Source organism: Triturus cristatus, chromosome 6, assembly GCF_964204655.1.
Source record: "Triturus cristatus chromosome 6, aTriCri1.1, whole genome shotgun sequence".
NCBI lineage: Eukaryota > Metazoa > Chordata > Amphibia > Caudata > Salamandridae > Triturus > Triturus cristatus.
The window spans coordinates 1402922917-1402942430 of NC_140589.1; the positions used below are offsets into that span (position 1 = coordinate 1402922917).

Consider the following 19514-nt stretch of genomic DNA (forward strand, 5'->3'; position numbering starts at 1 on the left):
AAGCACCTCGTCCACCTCCAATGGGAGAGAGGCCCTAACCAAAATGCCCACTCCCCTAGAGCCAGAGGTGAAACCAGAGTGAGCGGCAAGGCGATAGCCCCTCCTAATTAGGGCATGGAAGGAGTTCCCAATCAAATGTGTCTCCTGCAGGAAAACAATGTCGGGCGAAGTCCGTTTCAAAAACTGCAACACGACCCTGCGCTTGATCCTGTCCCCCAGTCCATTTACATTCCACGAAAGGATTCTCAATCCCCTTACCCCCCATCCCACTCCCGTGCATGATACCCATATCCCGGAAAGCACAAACCGGATAAGTCAGCAGAGAACTTCACATTGCCTTGCGAAACAAACAAACAATCCCCAACAACCCCCCTCCCCCACAATCCCCAAACCACAACTCCCCCCTCCCTGCACCCCTGCTTGAGCCCAAACAGCCCCCCCAACTCGCAGTGTGCCTGTCGCCCTAACATATACCACAAAAAGAACCCCAGAAGGAGGAAAGGACCCCAATAAGCTCCCCACAACCCCCAGGCATTTGGAGGGCATATTGTGCCAAACTAGGGTCCAGTTGAGCCAAGGTACAAAACGTCACCAGTCCAGTCCATCACCAGGAACCAAGTTCTAGTCCTGCTCCACCAAATCCTGTCCGCTCTCCGCCGTCCGACTGTCTCGATGCTGTCCCCGAGGCAGGGCATCCAACCAGTCTCCAACCGCCTCCGGACGGTCGAAAAAGTGTGAGCGACCCCGGAACTCAACCCGCAGCCTAGCCGGGAATAACATCGCATACTTCAGCTCCATGTCCCTCAAGCGCCGCTTGACGCCCAAAAATCCCAGCCGTTGTTTTTGGACCGCTTGCGTGAAGTCCGGGTAAAAGCTGACATTAGAGTTCTCAAACTTCAGCGGCCCGGCCCCCCTCGACGCCTGAAGGATAGCATCCCTATCCCGAAAGTTAAAGAGTCGGGCGATTATAGGCCGCGGGGGAGCACCCACTTTGGGCGCACCACCCGGAATCCAGTGGGCCCGCTCCACCGCAAAGAACTTGCTCAGTCCCTTGGGCGCGAGACGATTGGTCACCAGATCCTCCACAAAAAGATCCGCAGCAGATTCCTCCGACCTTTCCGGCACTCCAATGATACGAACATTGTTCCGTCTAGCCCTGCTTTCGGAGTCCTCAAGTCGACGGTCCGTTAGGTCACTGGCTAGCCGCAACCTACGGACCTCCGTCTGCAGGGCGGCCACGTCAACAGTTAGACTCGACGCCGCTTGACTCAAGGAGTCGACCCGCTCGTTAGTTTTGGACAGGTCTGCCCTGACCAAATTCACATCGATCAGGACCGCGTCCAATTTATGAGCCAAGGTATCAAACTGCTGACCCACAGCGGTCTTCATCTCCTCAATGGCGCCCATGACGTCCAGCAAAGTCAATTCTGACGATGGGTCTGAGACCTCTTTAGACCTCTCAGGCGATTTATGCGAGCCACCAGGGGATCCCTTTGCCTGTGCATATCGATCGATATTATTGACCTGGGTATAGGCATCCCTCCGAGTTGACTTGGGTTTTGACTTGTCTCCGTCTAGTCTCGCCGCCATCGTCCGGAGGCCACCAAGGTTGGCACCCGCCCGCACCAGGAAAAAGGGGCCAGGTAGCTAATTCAATTGAACACAGCCGTCGCCGACAGTAAGCCCATGTATAGTCCGAGAGTCAGGCCAGACACTCCGCCGTCCGCGCCCCTCTGAAACACCAAAGTCTCTCAGCCGATATCAGAAAACGAGCTTGAAAACGAAAGTGAAAGTGCGGGGTCCGTGACAGGTCGAGCCCAGCCAGCCGCTGTTGTTGTTCACTTCGTACACGGGCACTTCACCAGCTCGAGATCGGGACCAAGGCAAGAGCAGGCCGCAAACTTCGGAGTGCAACCATTCCGGTTCCCTTCTGCTAAATGTGTGGGATCCGACTGATTATACGGTGCCGCAGACGTGGTGGGTGACTCTGGGATATATGGTGGCCAAGCGTGACATAGCACAATTGTGGGGCTCCCAGAGGTCACCAACGGTGTCGGTGTGGAAGGACAACATGGATTGGTGTATGTTTCGGGAGAAGGTAGTGTATGTGGCTAGAGGTAAGCCTGGGAAATGGGTGAAGGTGTGGGGCCCCTGGAACTCCTATCGTGGCGGGATTTGTACCCCGCCGCTGACGCCTGACTTGGCAGTGGCCCAGTCTCCCTAGTCTGCTGGTCACCTTGGTTCTGGGCATTGTGTCTACTTTGTTTCTGTCCCGGCCTGTCCCCCCCCCCCCTATTCCTGTGGATCGGTAGGGTCCTCCCCGGGGGAGCTCATAATGCTGCTTTGACTTTTGCTGCCTTGTGGATTTGTTTGTGGTTTCTTCTAAAAAATGGAACCGCCATTTGGGGGGTCCGGCCGGTGTGGCCGCCAACGCTTCCCTCGACTTCTGGGACCTTTATCACTTGCCGCTTGTGTTTAATGACTGTATTTTATGCTCTCACTGTTTGCTAGCGGCCGGCCTGAAGGTTGTAGGCCCATCTTTGTATATCTTTTGCATTCTGTAATAAAGGTTTAAAAAAAAAAACAAAAAAAACCATTCCGGTTCCCGGCGTCCGATCCGGATTTGGAAAACTGGTGGCACCTCAGCGCAAGTTCATCTGCAAACGCCCGTCGAATAAACCAGGATTAAGTCAGGATAGACGTGGGAGGTTGCGGAGCCGTAAGCCTACGCGGCCATCTTGGTTGCGCGCTAGGCTCCTCCCCCAATAAATAATTTTTTGACTTTTCTTGTAACTCGGTTCTACCGGGTCACAAGATGGCTGCCAACACTTCCTGGTTTGGAGTGTTGGCAGCCAATCACAGTGAAGCTTGTGGGCATGGTACCTAATCACAGTGAAGCGCGCGGTCGGGAGGGTGCGCGAACCCACCACTGCCCCAGATATCGAAACTTTTATTTTTTGAATTTTTCAACAACTACTGAACGGATTTACACCTTTTAAAAAAAAAAAAAAAAGAAAAGACGCTTTCTGAATCAAGCACTAGCTTTTTGCCAAATTTGGTGTAATTCCGTTAAGCAGTTCGGGCTGTAGCCTGTAATAATATTTCCTATGGAAATTAACATGGAGAAAACTCCTTTTGGGACCCCCTTTTTTCTCAGCCCCCGCTTGACAAATCACCCCCAAACTTTCAGGATAGGCGCTGGCCTGGATAGAGCTTTTATTTAGAGAATTTCGCGAACTCTTGTCAAAAGACGCCAAAGTTATTAGCAAATCAAAAAATGTTTTTCCTATGGAAACTAGGTTCTAACTATAACTACCTACTGGCGACCACCAGTAGGTAATATTAAAATAAATATATTTATATATACATTATATTTAACATTTTACTACAGAGGTATGGTACCATGAAGCATTAGTGTGTTATACAGAGAAGGTACTATCATATTAAAAGAATATATTGGTTACATGCAAAACAAACACATTAGTAGCTTGAAAGGCCTAATGCCAACAGCACATCAAATCTTATTTCACGAAAAGCCAGTAGAGATGATATTTTAATTATTTCTTTAAAAAGGGAGGTTCTGCTGGATTCTTAAGTCCTCTGACAGAGTTCTGTTGTTTTCAACAAGTAGATCATTAGGTATATGCATTCGCCTACTCCTTTTTTTTAAACAACATTTTATTGCCATTTGGAGATACATATTTATTACATATGCAGCATATCTTAACAAGAAATTAAATTATGTAACATTAAACCTGAAAAATAGCATTTTGCCAATTGTGTGTGCATCAGTTTGCAGCAGCATGGTCCTTGATTATAGTCATATCGTATGGCAACAAAATCAATGTCTACGCTCCAAAATCTAATATTTGTGCTTAATACGAAAGCATATCCAGATTTTAATCAGGTATTGTACATTCAACGGCACACACGATAGTGAACATAGTACGTTATTGAAATGCTGAAATATACTTAACGATGTAAGCAATAATTTGGATCCTTCTCTAATAAGCAAACTGTAAAGCAATTGCACTTACTTGTGAGTGTGGAGGTCTTGGAGGTACCGCCGGCGGGTAGGCAACAGCTACTGAAGGTTGTTGTTGGCCTGCTTTAAAAATATGTATATATTTAAATATATATTATTCAAGTTAATGAGTTATTTTAATCTCAGAAGCACTGAATTTACATGGAGAGCAATTAAGTAATAATCTCATAAAAACTATAAAACGTACTGAACACACCTCCACTCTGTTAACATTTTGCAAAGCGAAAGAACAAGAAATTCAAATTCTAAAATGCCTTGAAAAGCCTAGTTGCTTGGAATTAACAAACTAGTTTGAAGTATTATACCCACCAATTTATAAGCCCGTACGCAAACTCTGGCATAAACAAATCCCACTCTGGGCACTTTTAGGTTTAATACAATTAGCAAGAGCATAACAAATCTTTGAAATGGTCATCACGTGAAGAGAAAAAAAAGTATATGGATAGCACAGTGGTGATTCCAGCATTCCAGAATGCAAGATAAAAACATACAACAAAAGAAAATAATTAATTACAAAAAAAGCGTGGGGTAAGACTGGGCAAAGATGAAGGGTTGTGTCTTCCTATCACTCAAAATCTTTAAATCTGTATTCTAGTTTATAAATGAAGTAATTGGCTCCTCCAGCAGAAAGGATCGCTCTACATGTGTACAATAGGAGACAAATTATCCAGATAACCTCTTTTAGGGGGTCCTACCAGTAGCTGCTGCTACTGGGCAGTAGTGGTGGGGTAGGAAGGGAGGGAGGGTATAAAGAAAAAAGAAATTAAAAGAAAAATGCAATTACTTGTCGGCCTCCGTCCTCTTCGGGAGGCGCACGAAAAAGGAAGCAGCCAGGCTCCCATAGCAAATCACGATGCTGCGGTCACCAGCATGACAGCAGCATTGTGATTGGTCAGAGCGCCGACAGGGAGTGGGAGGCTTCTAATGTTCTCCACCCAGGCTGTACATTACAACCGGGTGGAGAAATGCCAAGTGTGCATCACTGTTTGGCCTCAACACAGACAATGCTGACGCAGAGGTAACATGCACCACTGGAGGGCAGCGACACACTGCATCGGGCGACAGTTAACACCCTACCATGGTGATTGTAAAGTTATTACACACAGTGTTAACTTCCTGTTACGCAATACCTCACCACGACCAATATGTTGCAAGCTTAGGAAGACGTAAGCAGATCAAGCATGTTGCATGGGTACAGTAGCGTTCGATTGGCGATTCTCTTCTGCAATAATTATATGCGAATGCTCATTGTGCGTTTTGTATTGTTAAATGAAAACTCAATATACAAATGTAAACAAAAAAAAAATAACATGGTGTTATAATTTTATTTTTCCTGTGGGGCGACGCTCCTCCACCTCAGCAGAGGACCCACCACAGGATCCTACAGAAAAGGAATTTGCAAAATATGTCGAGCCCACTAGCCTTCTGCAAGTCTTCATACAAATTGTTATTGGTTTATCACTGAGCAAAATTATCACCCTTGTCATAGTAAGCAGAATGGGTGACAAAAAGGGAGTGCAAGGAGGAGAGTCTCCCTTGAGGAATTGGAATGGCCAATAAAGAAAGCGGTGCCTTGGTTGGATTTGGGTACAACATTGGCTGATGTCGGACCGGCGCCAACACAACGTCGGAGAGAACGATTGCTTCCTCATCCCCAGCTATTGAGGAACCCAGGGCTGGCACAGGTCTCAGAGTCGATACCTGGGTCAGAAGTGGAGCTGAAGAAAAAACAAGCTTGAAGGGTCCAACTGGCGCCGAGGGTGAAACTGCCAGCTGTATCCCAGATGCTGGGCTTTGCGGCTCCTAGGGGACCGAAGGCACGCCATAGGGAGTCGGAAGGGAGCCCAAGCATGGCTGAACTAAACTCTTCAATCTAACGTGATGTGGTATTCTGCCCAGAAAACTCAGGTTATACCAGCACAAGTTAAGGGAGCGGCTACGAAGTTGGCCGACTTCAAGAACGAGGTCAAGAAGAGTGGCACCACCCCCATGCCTACCCAGGTCACAAGGTCGTGGAATTACACTTCAACTTCTTGTGTTTCTTTTTTGGATTTACCTTTAGACTTGGAGAGGGATGGAGACTGGCCTCTCGAACGGCTCTTGCAATTCTGGAAACAAGATCCGGAACAAACCTTGGACACAGCCATGACCTGGAGCGCTCTTAACGCACATTCTTCTTATGCTTGATGAGTAGTGTAGGCCTCACGTTACCTGAGGGCCTTCGGGTTTATTGACGTGTAGTCAGTGCAAGCCTTGGAGTCATGGCTCGAGCCCAGGCACCACAGGCATTCCTGGTGGGGTCTCGTCACAGACATAGGCTTGCGATAGCCCCTACAGGACTTGAAACTCGTAGTTTTGAGGGGTGACATCCCTTGCAAACTGGAAAAACATTGGCATACAAGTCTCAAAGAAGCAAGGAAGGGAGCTCCATATCCATGTCTAGAAGCATGAAAGAAACTGCTGTCAGAGCTAACCCTGGGCGTAGTTTGCGTAGTAGCACTACGCGTAGCTACGCGAAGTGAACTTCGCAAGCTACGCGAGCTGCGTAGTGCGGTAGGAAAAATGCTGTTCGCACTGATTGCACAGTGCCAGATGCTTGTCCGCACTGTGCAATCATTGCAAACGGTATCTTGCACAGTGCAAGCAGTCGTTTTCTGTACAAATCTACTCGAGCTGCAGTTTTCTCAACGCGGACTGGTAGTTTCTCATCGCGAGCGGTCGCGAGCATACGCGACCACTCGTAATGAGAAACCTGACCTCCCTGCGTTGAGAATCTCGCCGGGAGGTTTATTTTCCACGCTCGCCAACTTGATGTTGCTGATCGTGAACGAGGAAAAAGTCATTTTGCTCGATCGCGGTCGCCAACTTGACGTTGAGGACCACGAGCAAGCAAATAATGCCCGCTACGCGTTTTTGCACTGTGCTACGTGCAATTCGCATAGCGCGTAGTTGCACAAACTACGCAAACTACGCGAGCGTAGCGTAGTCCTACACCCAGGATTAGTCAGAGCGCAGGAGTGGCGCCTAAATATGCCACACATGTAATTTCCGGTGGGAAATGCAGTCAGTGCAGAGGTGCAAGGTGCTACCTTCCGTTGAGCAGAGGTACTTCTGAAAAGTTTCCAGATCCAGTATGATGCCTGGGGAAAATATAAAACGTGAAAAATCTGCCACTAGAAGTCTCTATCAGAATAGACAGGCACAAAAGTTGCATACATGCTCAAGATATCAGCTTACCTGTGCAAGGTAAATCAAAATGTTCTGCCTGGCTTAACTTGTGGATGAACAAATGCATAGCGACATTAGATAACCTTTTCTGTCAATGGTATGGTGAAGCCATTTCTAGAGATAGTGGCAGCGTTTAGGGTAATCATCGGGTCAGTTCCTCTACTATGGGATGCTCTTTGGATTAGTAAACACTAAGGGTGAGAAAGAACCCCCTTCTCATTGAGCCCTGCAAACCTTATTCCCAATGGGCAATGAAGGCATCAAGTAACAACTACACAGGAGCTTACTGAATCAAGCTAGGAGAGAATTAGGGGTACTGAGAGACAAATAGACAGCAGACATAGGTCGGGAAATAACCAATATCTAATGATGAACAGACAACAGTACAGACACCCATAGTATTGAGAAACACTTAATTTAAACTACTGCTATTTACATAGGACTTATCCCACGCCTAGAGAACAAGTAACATTTAATTTAGTAGCTATCACTGAACTCATGCCACAGATGCAATATGTCAAAGTAGACTTTTCCACAATATGGACCTGCCCTCTCAATAATGGACTAAAACAATGGACTTATCTTGAAATAACTGGTAAAATAATTTGGTGAAATCAGGACAAGCCTAATCAGTTAATATATCAACCTAAGAAAAAGAATCCAAAATAATCAACATTTACCTGGCAAATGTATTAAACAAATGATTGATGACCACTTACTGGAAAAAAACTAGGACTCTCAATTGGAGACCTTAGGTAGCAAACATGCAAAAATGGGCTGAAGATTTAAAAAAATTATTAAAATCATTGCTGATTGTCAACATAACACAAAGACCTGCAGGACTGGGGTGAATTGCTAAAATTATTGAATGAAACCGGACAAAATGACAGGCCTCCCTAGGAGACAGACCCATAGAATAACAGATAATTCCACCCAAGCAGACAATAGTAACTTATGTGAAAATCTGAAAAACTTGACGCAAATAAAACTGCTTAGAAAAGGGTGAATCACCAATCAAATATGGAACTGGTTATTAAAGTCTTGAATGAAGAACAGGTCAACTAAACTTCTATTTTCAGTGTGATTAACTATGGTTTGTTGGGAATCAAGTGTAAAGGCTGGGAAAATTAGGATGGGGGATCACTTAGACTAGATCACGGACTGCTAGGTTACCAATAAACTACAAGGCAGGGACATGTCGTATTACCTATTTTAAATGCATTTGACCAATTATGTGAGAACAAACATATGTGCATATGCAAGGAGTGACATTGTCAGAATTCAAGATATGACTAATATGTGCATGAAAATGTTTAAACTAATAACATAAAAAAACAAAAGAATGCCCAACACTGCTAATACAATCCAAACATTGGCTAAGATGACTTTTTCTGCTAAATTGTGTTGGAAGTCTCGAACAAATTTGATTTTGGTGGGGAACTCGTTTCATCTATTTCAATTTCTAGGCAAGCCACTCCTACAATAACCTAAGCTATGATTTTGGCCATGCTAGAATAGCCCACAATCACTTTAAAAAATAAAAAAAGGCCCACTGAAACGATGAACACAGATTAAACTGCAGCCCGTTATGCCCTTATTAGTTAACCCAGATCAATCATTTGTTCCCAAATTCAGGGTGGAGAGAAAACAAATGGATTACACTTTCTGGAAATTATTAAGAGCTCAGGGAATAACAGAAGCTGGCTCTAACTGAAGGCTGAGAAAGTATGTTATGGGAAGTCTGAATATTCTTGAATCAAACACTTCTGAAAGAACAAGTTACTTACCTTCGGTAACGATATATCTGTAAGAAACATTAGTTAGTTAGATCCCTCATCTTAGAATATCCCCAGACGTCAGGCTGGATCCGGAAAGATTTTTCGTCAGCAATACCCTTCCGTGTCGCTAGGCGTCATCTGCGGCTCTGCGTCCGTCGTCGGCGTTGTGATCGCCGGGATGACGTCGGAGTACTTAGACGCTGCCCTCACGCGCTGACGTCAGTTCTTGTACATAGCTTGCCGCGCCAGGAACGCAGAGCCATGCATGAGACCGACACTGGTGCCAAAAAATTCAAGGGCCCTAAAAGGGATGACCTCAACCCTAGATATCGGTTCGCAGAACGGGGAGGATGAGTGGGTCGGTGAGGAATCTAACTAACTAATGTTTCTTACAGATATATCGTTACCGAAGGTAAGTAACTTGTTCATCTGAAAGAAACACGTTAGTTAGATTCCTCACCTTAGAATAGATAACCCAGCAATACCAACCCCGGTGGTGGGCCTGTGAACCAAGATCACACCAGAAAGTCCTGGAGAACAGAACGGCCAAAGAAGCCGTCTCTCCGCACTTGGCTGTCCAGACAATAGTGTTTGGCAGACGTGTGCAGCGAGGCCCACGTTGCTGCCTGACAAATGTCCTGCAAGGGGACTCCCCGGCCCAGGGCAGTGGTCGCCGCTGTAGCCCGAGTGGAATGGGCCCTCAGCCCTACAGGAGGTTCCTTTTTAGATAAGGAGTAACAGGCCTTGATACACAAAACAACCCACCGAGAGATGGTTCGCTTGAGCACCGCCCGCCCCTTTTTAGCGTCCACGCAGCCAACAAAGAGTTGGTCGTCCACCCGGAACTGTTTGGTGCGGTCCAGATAGAAGGACAACGCCCGTTTGAGGTCCAGACGGTGGAGCCTATCTTCCTCTTTCGAGGGATGCAGATGCGGAAAGAAGGTGGGCAGCGTAACAGACTGTCCGATGTGAAAGATAGTCACCACCTTAGGGAGAAAGGAAGGACAAGTCCTCAGAACAACTTTGTCCTGATGGACAGAAAGGAAAGGAGGTTTAGAAGAGAGAGCCTGGAGCTCACTCACCCTTCTAGCAGAGGTGATGGCAACCAGGAAAACAGTTTTAAGCGACAACAGACGAAGGGGACAATTATTAAGTGGCTCAAAGGGAGCGCACATCAGAAACGTCAATACCAGATTCAAATCCCACTGAGGCATTACGAAAGGGACAGGAGGAAATGTGAGTAATGCCCTTAAAGAATCGAGAAACAACAGGGGATTTGAAAAGAGAAGGCTGATCAGGAAGCCGTAAGAAAGCAGATATAGCTGAAAGATATCCTTTAAGGGTGCCCAGAGCAGAGCCCTGCTGGGCCAGAGAGAGAAGAAAGAGGAGAACCTCAGAAAGAGGGGCGGAAAGGGGATCCACAGCCTTTGCTGTGCACCATGCCACAAATTTGTTCCACCTACAGGCGTATACCGATTTTGTGGAGGGACGCCAGGCTGCCAGAATAACATTACAGACTTCAGGAGGCAAGTCAAATGGCATCAACTGCCACCGCTCAATCTCCACGCATGGAGGTGGAGGCTGGACAGGTTCGGGTGGAGGACCGTCCCCTGCTGCTGCGACAGAAGGTCCTCCTGAAGAGGCAGTCGTATCGGGGGATCGATCGACAGACTGAGGAGCTCGGGATACCAGTATCTTCCTGCCCAATCCGGAGCCACCAAGATGACTTGGCTTGGCAGTTCGGGCAGGACTGTTCCCATGAGGCACAGGGTCAGACTGATTTGCATATGGCCATGTCTGAACTGGGGTGGCAGAGTGGGCTAAAGAACGGTGATGGATCAAACACAGATCTTTTGACTGGGTGTGAGTGTTTGATTGGTTCTGATGACCCGTCCATCACCACCCCCTTTTGTACCACCAAGATGACTTGGGCCCGGACTCACCTGATCTTCTTCAGCACTCTGGGCAGAAGTGGTATAGGCGGAAAGGCGTACAACGAAAAGCGTCTCCGAGCGAGTGCCGCCTTGGAAACTCCAACGCGCAGAACTGCTGACATTGCGCGTTCTCTTCAGTGGCGAATAGATCTAACCAAGGCTCTCCCCACAGCCGAAAGAGGCCTTGCGCCACGTCCGAGTTTAGACACCATTCGTGATCCATCATGCACCGGCGGCTGAGTTCGTCTGCTCTGGCGTTCAGAGAGCCCGCCAGATGTTGAACCACCAGGGTGATGCCCTGATGTTCCAGTCATGTCTGGAGGGGCAGAGCCTCCTGACAAAGGGTCCACGACCCCACCCCGCCCTGTTTGTTGCAATACCACATGGCGGTGGTGTTGTCTATGAACACCTGCACTACACTTCCCCGGACAGAGGGAAGGAATGCCTTCAGTGCAAGCCGGATCGCCCTCAGCTCCAGAAGGTGGATATGGAGCCGAGACTCCGCCGGAGACCAGAGGCCTCTGATCTCCGCCTTTCCCATGGGGCCCCCCCATCCCAGGAGGGATGCATCCGTCACTACTACATGCTCCTGTTGGGGTAGGGAGAGAGATCTTCCACTGACCCAATCGCTGTCCGTGAGCCAACACTGCAGATCAAGACATGGTCGGACAGGTTGCCCCGATGCTGGGCCCACTGAAACTTCAGGTCCCACTGCAGAGCCCGCATCCGCCATCTGGCGTGATGCATCAACAGGATGCAGGAGGCCATCAGACCCAGAAGCTGCAGCACCAACCTGACCGAAACCCGGGATAGAGGCCGAAAGATAGGAATCAGAGCCTGAATATCCCGGACCCGCTGATCTGGAGGATAGGCCCGAAACTGCGTCGAGTCCAGAACCACTGCGATGAAGAGGAGCTTCTGGGAGGGACTCAGATGCGACTTCGGCACATTGATGTAGAACCCCAGCAAATGCAAGAGGTCGGTCGTAGTCTGGAGGTGGGAGACGACTGCCTGGGGTGAGCCCGCCTAACAACCAGTCGTCGAGATAGGGGAAGACTGGAACCCCTAACCGAGGGGCACTGGTGAGGCCGAAGGTGAGCACGGTAAACTGAAAGTGCTCGTGGCCTACCGTGAACCGTAGGTAACGCTGGTGGGCCGGCAGGACGGGGATGTGGAAATAAGCGTCCTGCAAGTCCAACGCTACCATCCAGTCTCCAGGGTCTAGGGCAGCCAGAACCTGAGCTAAGGTGAGCATCTTGAACTTCTCCTTCCGGAGGAAGGCGTTGACACTCCTGAGGTCCAAGATAGGGCGTAGGCCCCCTTTGCCCTTCTTGGGAACCAGAAATGAGTGGGAATAACAACCACGACCTACTTCTGGACCAGGAACATGCTCGATGGCCCCCTTGGCCAAGAGGGCCATAACTTCCTCCTGCATAAGTTGCAAGTGATCCCCCGAAATTCGGTGGCACTGAGGTGGCATGGCTGGAGGGATTGCCTCGAAGGGGAGGGAGTAGCCCCTTCGGACGATTTGCAGCACCCACCTGTCCGATGTGATAGTACGCCAGTGGAGCAGGTGATGGCGAACTCTGCCACCCACTGGTGTGGAATGGGCCTGAAAGCTCGGGTTAGAAGGGCTTTGAGGCGGATGCTGCTGGGGTAGATATGGACGGACTGGCACGTTGTCCCCCTGTACCACCTCGGCGGAATCCACGTCTGCGACCGCGTGGAGGTTGGTTCTGCGGCCGGTGGCTAAGCGGACGTGAGGGGGCGCCCCTTCCTTGGCCACGAAAGGGCGAAAAGTTGTGGGCGCGGGGCCGAGAGGCCCAAGGACTTGGCCGTAGCCCTGGAGTCTTTAAAGTGCTCCAGCGCACTATCCGCTTTGTCGTCAAATGTCCATGAGGGTGCTCTGGACATCCCCGGAAAAACTCGTGGACCACAGCCAGGCGTGGCGACGAAGCGCCACCGTGGTCAACATTGCCCTGCCCAGCGAGTCGGTTGTGTCCAGTCCACATCGGATTGCATGCCGTGCCGCATCCCGCCCCTCTGCAAGAGCCTGGGCGAGCCATGTCCGGGCCTCCTCCGGACACTGGGGCAGCACGTCCTCCACCGTATCCCACAGAGAGTGGGAGTAACGGTCCAAAAGGCACGCGGTGTTGATAGACTGCAACCCCAAACTAAGAGAGGAGAACAGTTTCTTCCCAAACTGTTCTAACCTTTTGGATTCCCGATCCGGGGAGCAGACGGGAAGGAGGTCTGGGAGGTAGAGGCCCGGATAACCAGGCTCTCGGGCGTGGGGTGCATGGAAAGAAAAGTGGGGTCGCCCGGTGCAGGGCGGTGGCGCCGGGCCACGTGCCGGTCCACAGGAGGAACTGTGGAGTGTTTGGACCAGGTTCCCTTCAGAAGGTCAATCAGTGCTTCATTAAACTGCAGCAGAGGCTCCGAGGAGCTTGCTGACGGTTGTAGCACTTCAGTGAGGAGATTAGTCCTCACGGCCACAGCAGGCAGCTCCAGCCCAAGGGCTTCGGCTGCCTTGCACAGCACCACAGAAAATGTAGCACCTTCCTCCGAAGCCACGGTCGGAGGAGAGACGAAGCCAGTGTCAGGGGAGGTGTCAAGACCACTGGCATCCCTCAGTTTGTCTGCCCAGTCCTGAGATAACTGACCCTGCCGGGCCAGAGGGTCCTAAGACCCCTCCCAGTCGTCACCGTCATCCGATTCCTGGTATACAGGTGGAATGATCGGAGCTGGGTGGACGATGAAATTGCCACCCATCGGCATCGAGTGCGGCGCCGCTCCGACGCCGGGCCCGGACCGGGACTAAACCGGGGAACGGCGTCGGGGGCGGCACCGGAGAAGTTGGCGCCGGCAGAGGGGTCGTGAGGTCTGGATCCCTCGGGGACCGGAGTCGCTGGGACCGGAGTCGCTGGGGCCGGAGCCGCCGGCTCGCTAGGCCTCCCAGTCGAGCCAGCAGGGCCCGAAGGCGCACTGGCAGGCGACGACGGCAGATCCAGGCTCCTCATGGCCACAAGGAAGTCTCTGATCACCGCCGGAGTCGCGTCAGACCCAGGGACCGGAGGGTATGGGGTCGGACGGGACTCCTGCGGCTCCAACGGAGCCCCGCGGGTGGTGCCACCTGAACCCTCAGCCGAGTCACGCGACCGGCGAGGGGAGCCAGAAGAGCGATGTCGCCTCTTCGACTTCTTGCTGTGCTTCGACTTACCGGATCTCGAAGACTTGGACCCCGACGAACGGTGATGGAACTCTAGCAGCTTGCGGGACTGCTACCGCCTAGCTTTCGAAGTCAAGGCCCGGCAGTCGAGGCACGACTCGGCATCTTGGTCGACCCCAAGGCAATAGAGGCACCGGCGGTGGTGGTCCGTGACCGACAGTCGGTGACAGGAGTCACAAGCTGTGAAGTCAGGCATCCCTATCGGCACCAGAGTCTAGGTCGACGAGAATGGAACCAAAAGAGTTCAAAAAAGTTTAGTCAAAAAGTGACTAAAAGGGTATGCTCTTCCCGGATCGGCGCTTACTGGCGCGGAAAAAAGAAGAACTGACGTCAGCACGCGAGGGCGGCGTCTAAGTACTCCGATGACGTCATCCCGGCAATCACGACGCCGACGGACGCAGAGCCGCAGACGACGCGCAAGGGTATTGCTGACGAAAAATCTTTCCGGATCCAGCCTGACGCCTGGGGATATTCTAAGGTGAGGAATCTAACTAACGTGTTTCTTTCAGATACATGGTTTGGACATTTTAGGTCGAGGGAGAAGTGGGATATCAGAATCTGGTCAAAATCTGGGTGAGGCTCTTTCTGTTAAACCCAAACAATGGTACATAGAAATACCAGTTCAGGGTGTTCTTTATCATAACGACTTTTAGTCTTCATTCTAAAATCATCTGTGCCGAAATTAAGTGCACACTCAGTCATTGTGGGAATCTATGTTGAAGTAGATTTCCTTAATTGAATGATGCTAGCTGATGACATTCTATTCGGCCTAAGCAACCCAGCACCTTCTCATCTAGTACTAATGGAAGAGCTAGAGGCGTAACCTCAGCTGCCAAAATGAATATAAGTGCATCAGACGGTTTTAATATCAAACTCCACATGGCCAGTATATAAAGCTAGAGATCAGTTTCTGTTTTCACTGGAGCAGTACATTTAGTAAGTACCTGGAATAATCAGTACCAAGTGGCAGTCACATCATGTGAGCAATTAGCCGCAAGGGAATTCGGTAAGAAATCCGAATACATGACTCAATGAAAATGAATGTTTAGCCTGAGAGCTTCATCTCTTGCAAATCGAACAGTCCCAGTGAAAACAAATATGCTCCTTGACATCGAAGGGAAGATTAACCATGTTATTTTAGAGGTCATAAAACTGTAATTTACTGGAAACAATGCTGCTGCTACTGATCCAAATGCAAGTATCAACCTCAGATTTGTGCTAAAACTACTGCAGCTGCTTAATTGAGTTTTTTGGCTGAGCAATGCAAAGCGGAGACTAACAAGGAATGGCGCTCTATTGATAACTCACCAGTCTTTATAGCACTTACTATGGCTACATAAACTACTCTAACAAAATAATCAGTTTAACAATCAGAGTAATGGTGTTCATTCAAGATGTGATTCCATATGTATACATGTATACCAATACACTGTAAACATGGACTCCTAAGAAAATGAGAACTAGCGACATTCTAAAAATTAGACATCTCTATGTAGAGGTAGCTACAAAAATGTTTGAGCCAGTGGAACAGAATTGGAGTACTGGAGACAAACATTTTGATTTTACTAAATAAGACAGTGGAGACTGGAACTGGTAAAGAAAAAGGACCACAAAGAAGATATCTTTCAAGACAATGATTTAGAACCTGTCTATCAATCTGCTGATATCAAATGTATGCAGGATCCTTGTGGCATCAAAACCGCAAATAGATCTACAAAACCAAAAGTCTTGGGAGGCAGACTGTGCCCATTTATCTGAGTAACCAGGCTGACTGAACATGTTTAAGAGGGCTAACCATTCATGTAAGGTAAAGAACAATAATTTATGCATGATGCTACAAGGATTACTTTATATTTTGACCTGTTTCTCTATCGGATCGGTGCTGGAAGAGGTGAGGAGTGAAGAGAATGACCTTGTATGTCTTAAGGTATAGTTATGCAAGCCTGTCAAATTATCAACAAATGAGTCTGCATCTGTCATAACATTTTACCGAAACATTAAAATCTTGATAATTCAAATACCCCTCTAATCCAAATACCCACTACATACAAAATGGGCCAAGACTATATGTCAATTGTGACAAACAGATAAACTAGCTACATTGTTTTTATGGGAGAAATAAAGTAGCACCGGTATAGCAGATTTGAACAACACGATGGCAATGCAAAAAATCATGAATGTACTGGATGACAATGCAATTCTCAGAGAATGGGTCTACACTCACCATCTTCTAATACATGGACAAGAGAATACTCACTTATCACAGGGGATAAAGAGTTCTCCGATTAGTACCTGGACACACACCCAAGACAAATCAACAGAAAACAGAGGCAAAACACAGAATGAAAATTAAGCACTGGAAATGTTAAGGCCTAATGAATGATCATTTTCAGACTGATATATTAGATCAAAAGAGCTGGTGGAAAATTAGGGAGTTGCTGGAGCAAGGGGTGTTGAAAGTTTGCATCTGGGGTTTGGAAAGTAGTCTCATTTTAGTGTTGGATTGTACAGATTTGAAATTGCCAATAAAATGATAACAATAGAAATGGGAATACTTTGAAGTCAAGAAATAAATTTTCTTGGCAGTTAATTTTAATCCCCTCCAATTGCCACTACCACAGCAAGGGCAAACCCCTCTTCATGGCACACTGCACTTGATGTCTGGCTAAGCCCCTTGAATTACAACTGGTCCTGAATGACTAAGAAGATTTGGTCCTCAGCATGGTGGCCTCAGACACTAGGCCCTACACCCACTCCGAGTAAACAGATCAAAAACCTAGGAATATGGCTTGATTCCAATATATCCTATGAGGTTCAGACCCAGAAGGTGGCAGGGAAGTATTTTGGTATTTAAAAAATTTTAAAACTCTGGATGTGCTTCCCAATCCAGCTAGGAAAACCCTGGTTCATGCCTTAGTAACATCTCAACTGGACTATGGAAATGTTCGTTACCTAGGAGTAACAAAAAAATGTCTGCATAGGTTGCAATGCATCCAGATCGCGGCAGTCCACCTGGTTCTGAAATTACCCAGGAGAGCTTCTATGGGGAAGGCTCTTGACAACCTGCACTGGCTACTGGTTGGGAAGAGAGTCCTTTTTAAAGCTTTATGCATTAGTCACCGGAGTTTACAAGGCACAGGCCCAAAATATCTGCATGGTCTACTGTCCCCATACACCCCCTCTCGCCAGGTCAGATCAGCCGAGACCCATCTGGTTAAAGTCCCTAGACTCATATAGTCAGAATGGGGGCTCGGTCTTTCAGTTATCTGGCAGCGAAGTACTGGAATGCTCTCCCTCCTTCCCTCCATTCAGAATCTTCAGAAGTTCTTTTCCGAAAAAAATTGAAAACATGGATGTTCTAGGTATAGCTTCTCTGTCCCCTTCCTTTTAGAGTTCTGCTCAGCGCGGGGACACACTTTTTAGTGTAACCATGCGCTTTATAAGAGTGATTATTATTATTATTATTATTAAAACTGTATTGTGATTTGACAAAAACATGTGAAAAATAAATCAGAAGTTTACACAATGTCATGAATGTGAAAGGATGGAAAGGAGGCAATACCGGATATGCCCTTGGAGTAGCGAATACAAGTGAATACATAATGTACTTATTAAATTGTCACTTTTTCAGGGACACAAAACTTTACAATTCAAAACTCACACAGCTTCTTCATCATCTCATTATCATCAGACTACTCCTCTTAAAATAGGTTTCTATTGGCTGCATATTCAGGTTCGCATCTCCTTTAAAGCTCCCTGCCTGGGTCATCGCGTTGAGTGACGGCAGTACTAGATTTTATCCACCATCTTCTAAAAAAGTATTTATTCTCTACATCCCTTTATTCATCCACTCACAATTTGGGCATTGGCCCAAGAATCCTGAGTGATCTACGTTCCTACTACGCACCCACACGCGCACTGCGCTCGGCAGATCTGCTTCTGGACAGAGCCCTCGGATACGGAGGGCCAGAGCAAGTGGTCGATCTTTCTAGCTGTTGGCTCCCGCCCTTTGGAACTCCCTCCCCACCCACATCTGCAGCAGCCCTGATTACCTGACCTTCAGAAGGCTGGTAAAGACCTGGCTTTTCTCCCAATGTTAATCTTCTTTCGCTCTATCTCCTCACTCTGTGTTCAACATTAGCGCTGGGACGCCGCAATGCTGGGGCATCCATGCGCTTTACAAATACTCTAACATAACATAACATTTGCTAATCATTCCCATATTTAAAAGAGTAAATAATGATTGTCGAGCAGTCTCTGGCCTGACTCCAAAGCTATGGAATGCTCACCTACTGAACATCATGTCTACCTAATCATACATGCTTTTTACAAGCAACTCGAAAAAACCTGTTATTTGTTTAACATTTTGTTTAACTCACCAAATTAAACTTATCCTTAGATGAGGCTTGTTTTAGTGCCAAGAAACCCAAAGTTGTAGTGTAACTAATACATAATTGTTAATATAACTCATCTAGTTATGTGCAAAAACAGTTGATGGACAGAATGCAGAACAATGTCATACATTCACCCCAGGACAGAGATCCGGGTATAAATCCATTGTTTTTTTGCTCACCATGCCATACCAGTTTGAACCCAGCCATATGCAAAACAGTCTTGACCCTGTGCCTCATGGGAACAGTCCAGCCGGAACTGCCAAGCCAGGTCCTCCCTGGACTGGAAACAAGCATCCTAGGACCGGTTTCTGGGTTTCACCCCTCTTCAGCCAGGATAGCTTGATTCCAGTGGCATGGAGAGCACGGGACCCACGTCTGGGCACACCCGTCCCACTCGGGATGACAAATGCAAAAACAACAGTTGATGGACAGACAGAGATCCGGGTATAAATCCATTGTTTTTTTGCTCGCCATACCAGTTTGAACCCAGCCATATGCAAATCAGTCTTGACCCTGTGCCTCATGGGAACAGTCCAGCCGGAACTGCCAAGCCAGGTCCTCCCTGGACTGGAAACAAGCATCCTAGGACCGGTTTCGGGGTTTCACCCCTCTTTAGCCAGGATAGCTTGATTCCAGTGGCATGGAGAGCACGGGACCAACGTCTGGGCACACCCGTCCCACTCGGGATGACAAATGCAAAAACAACAGTTGGTGGACAGAATGCAGAACAATGTCATACATTCACCCCAGTACAGAGATCTGGGCCTAAATCCATCGTTTTTTTGCTCACCATGCCATTCCAGTTTGAACCCAGCCATATGCAAATCATCTAGTTATGTGGCACAATGCCTCTACAAAAGAACCTCTAGCACAATTGGCTAACAATGTTATTAATTTATTAAACAA

The 19514-nt window shown here is 48.0% G+C and overlaps 1 protein-coding gene across 20 annotated transcripts in view; it reads right to left on the reverse strand.

Moving 5' to 3' along the window:
• REPS1 (RALBP1 associated Eps domain containing 1) overlaps nucleotides 1-19514 on the reverse strand; it is an 894243-nt gene that overhangs the window by 218374 nt on the left and 656355 nt on the right. For 15 of the 20 annotated variants that reach the window (XM_085612456.1, XM_085612466.1, XM_085612457.1 and 12 more), the window contains one exon: nucleotides 4038-4108. In XM_085612456.1, the coding sequence (XP_085468582.1) occupies nucleotides 4038-4108 (71 nt within the window). The remainder of the gene's footprint in view (nucleotides 1-4037; nucleotides 4109-19514) is intronic. The other 5 variants (XM_085612455.1, XM_085612454.1, XM_085612448.1 and 2 more) reach the window with 1 other exon arrangement.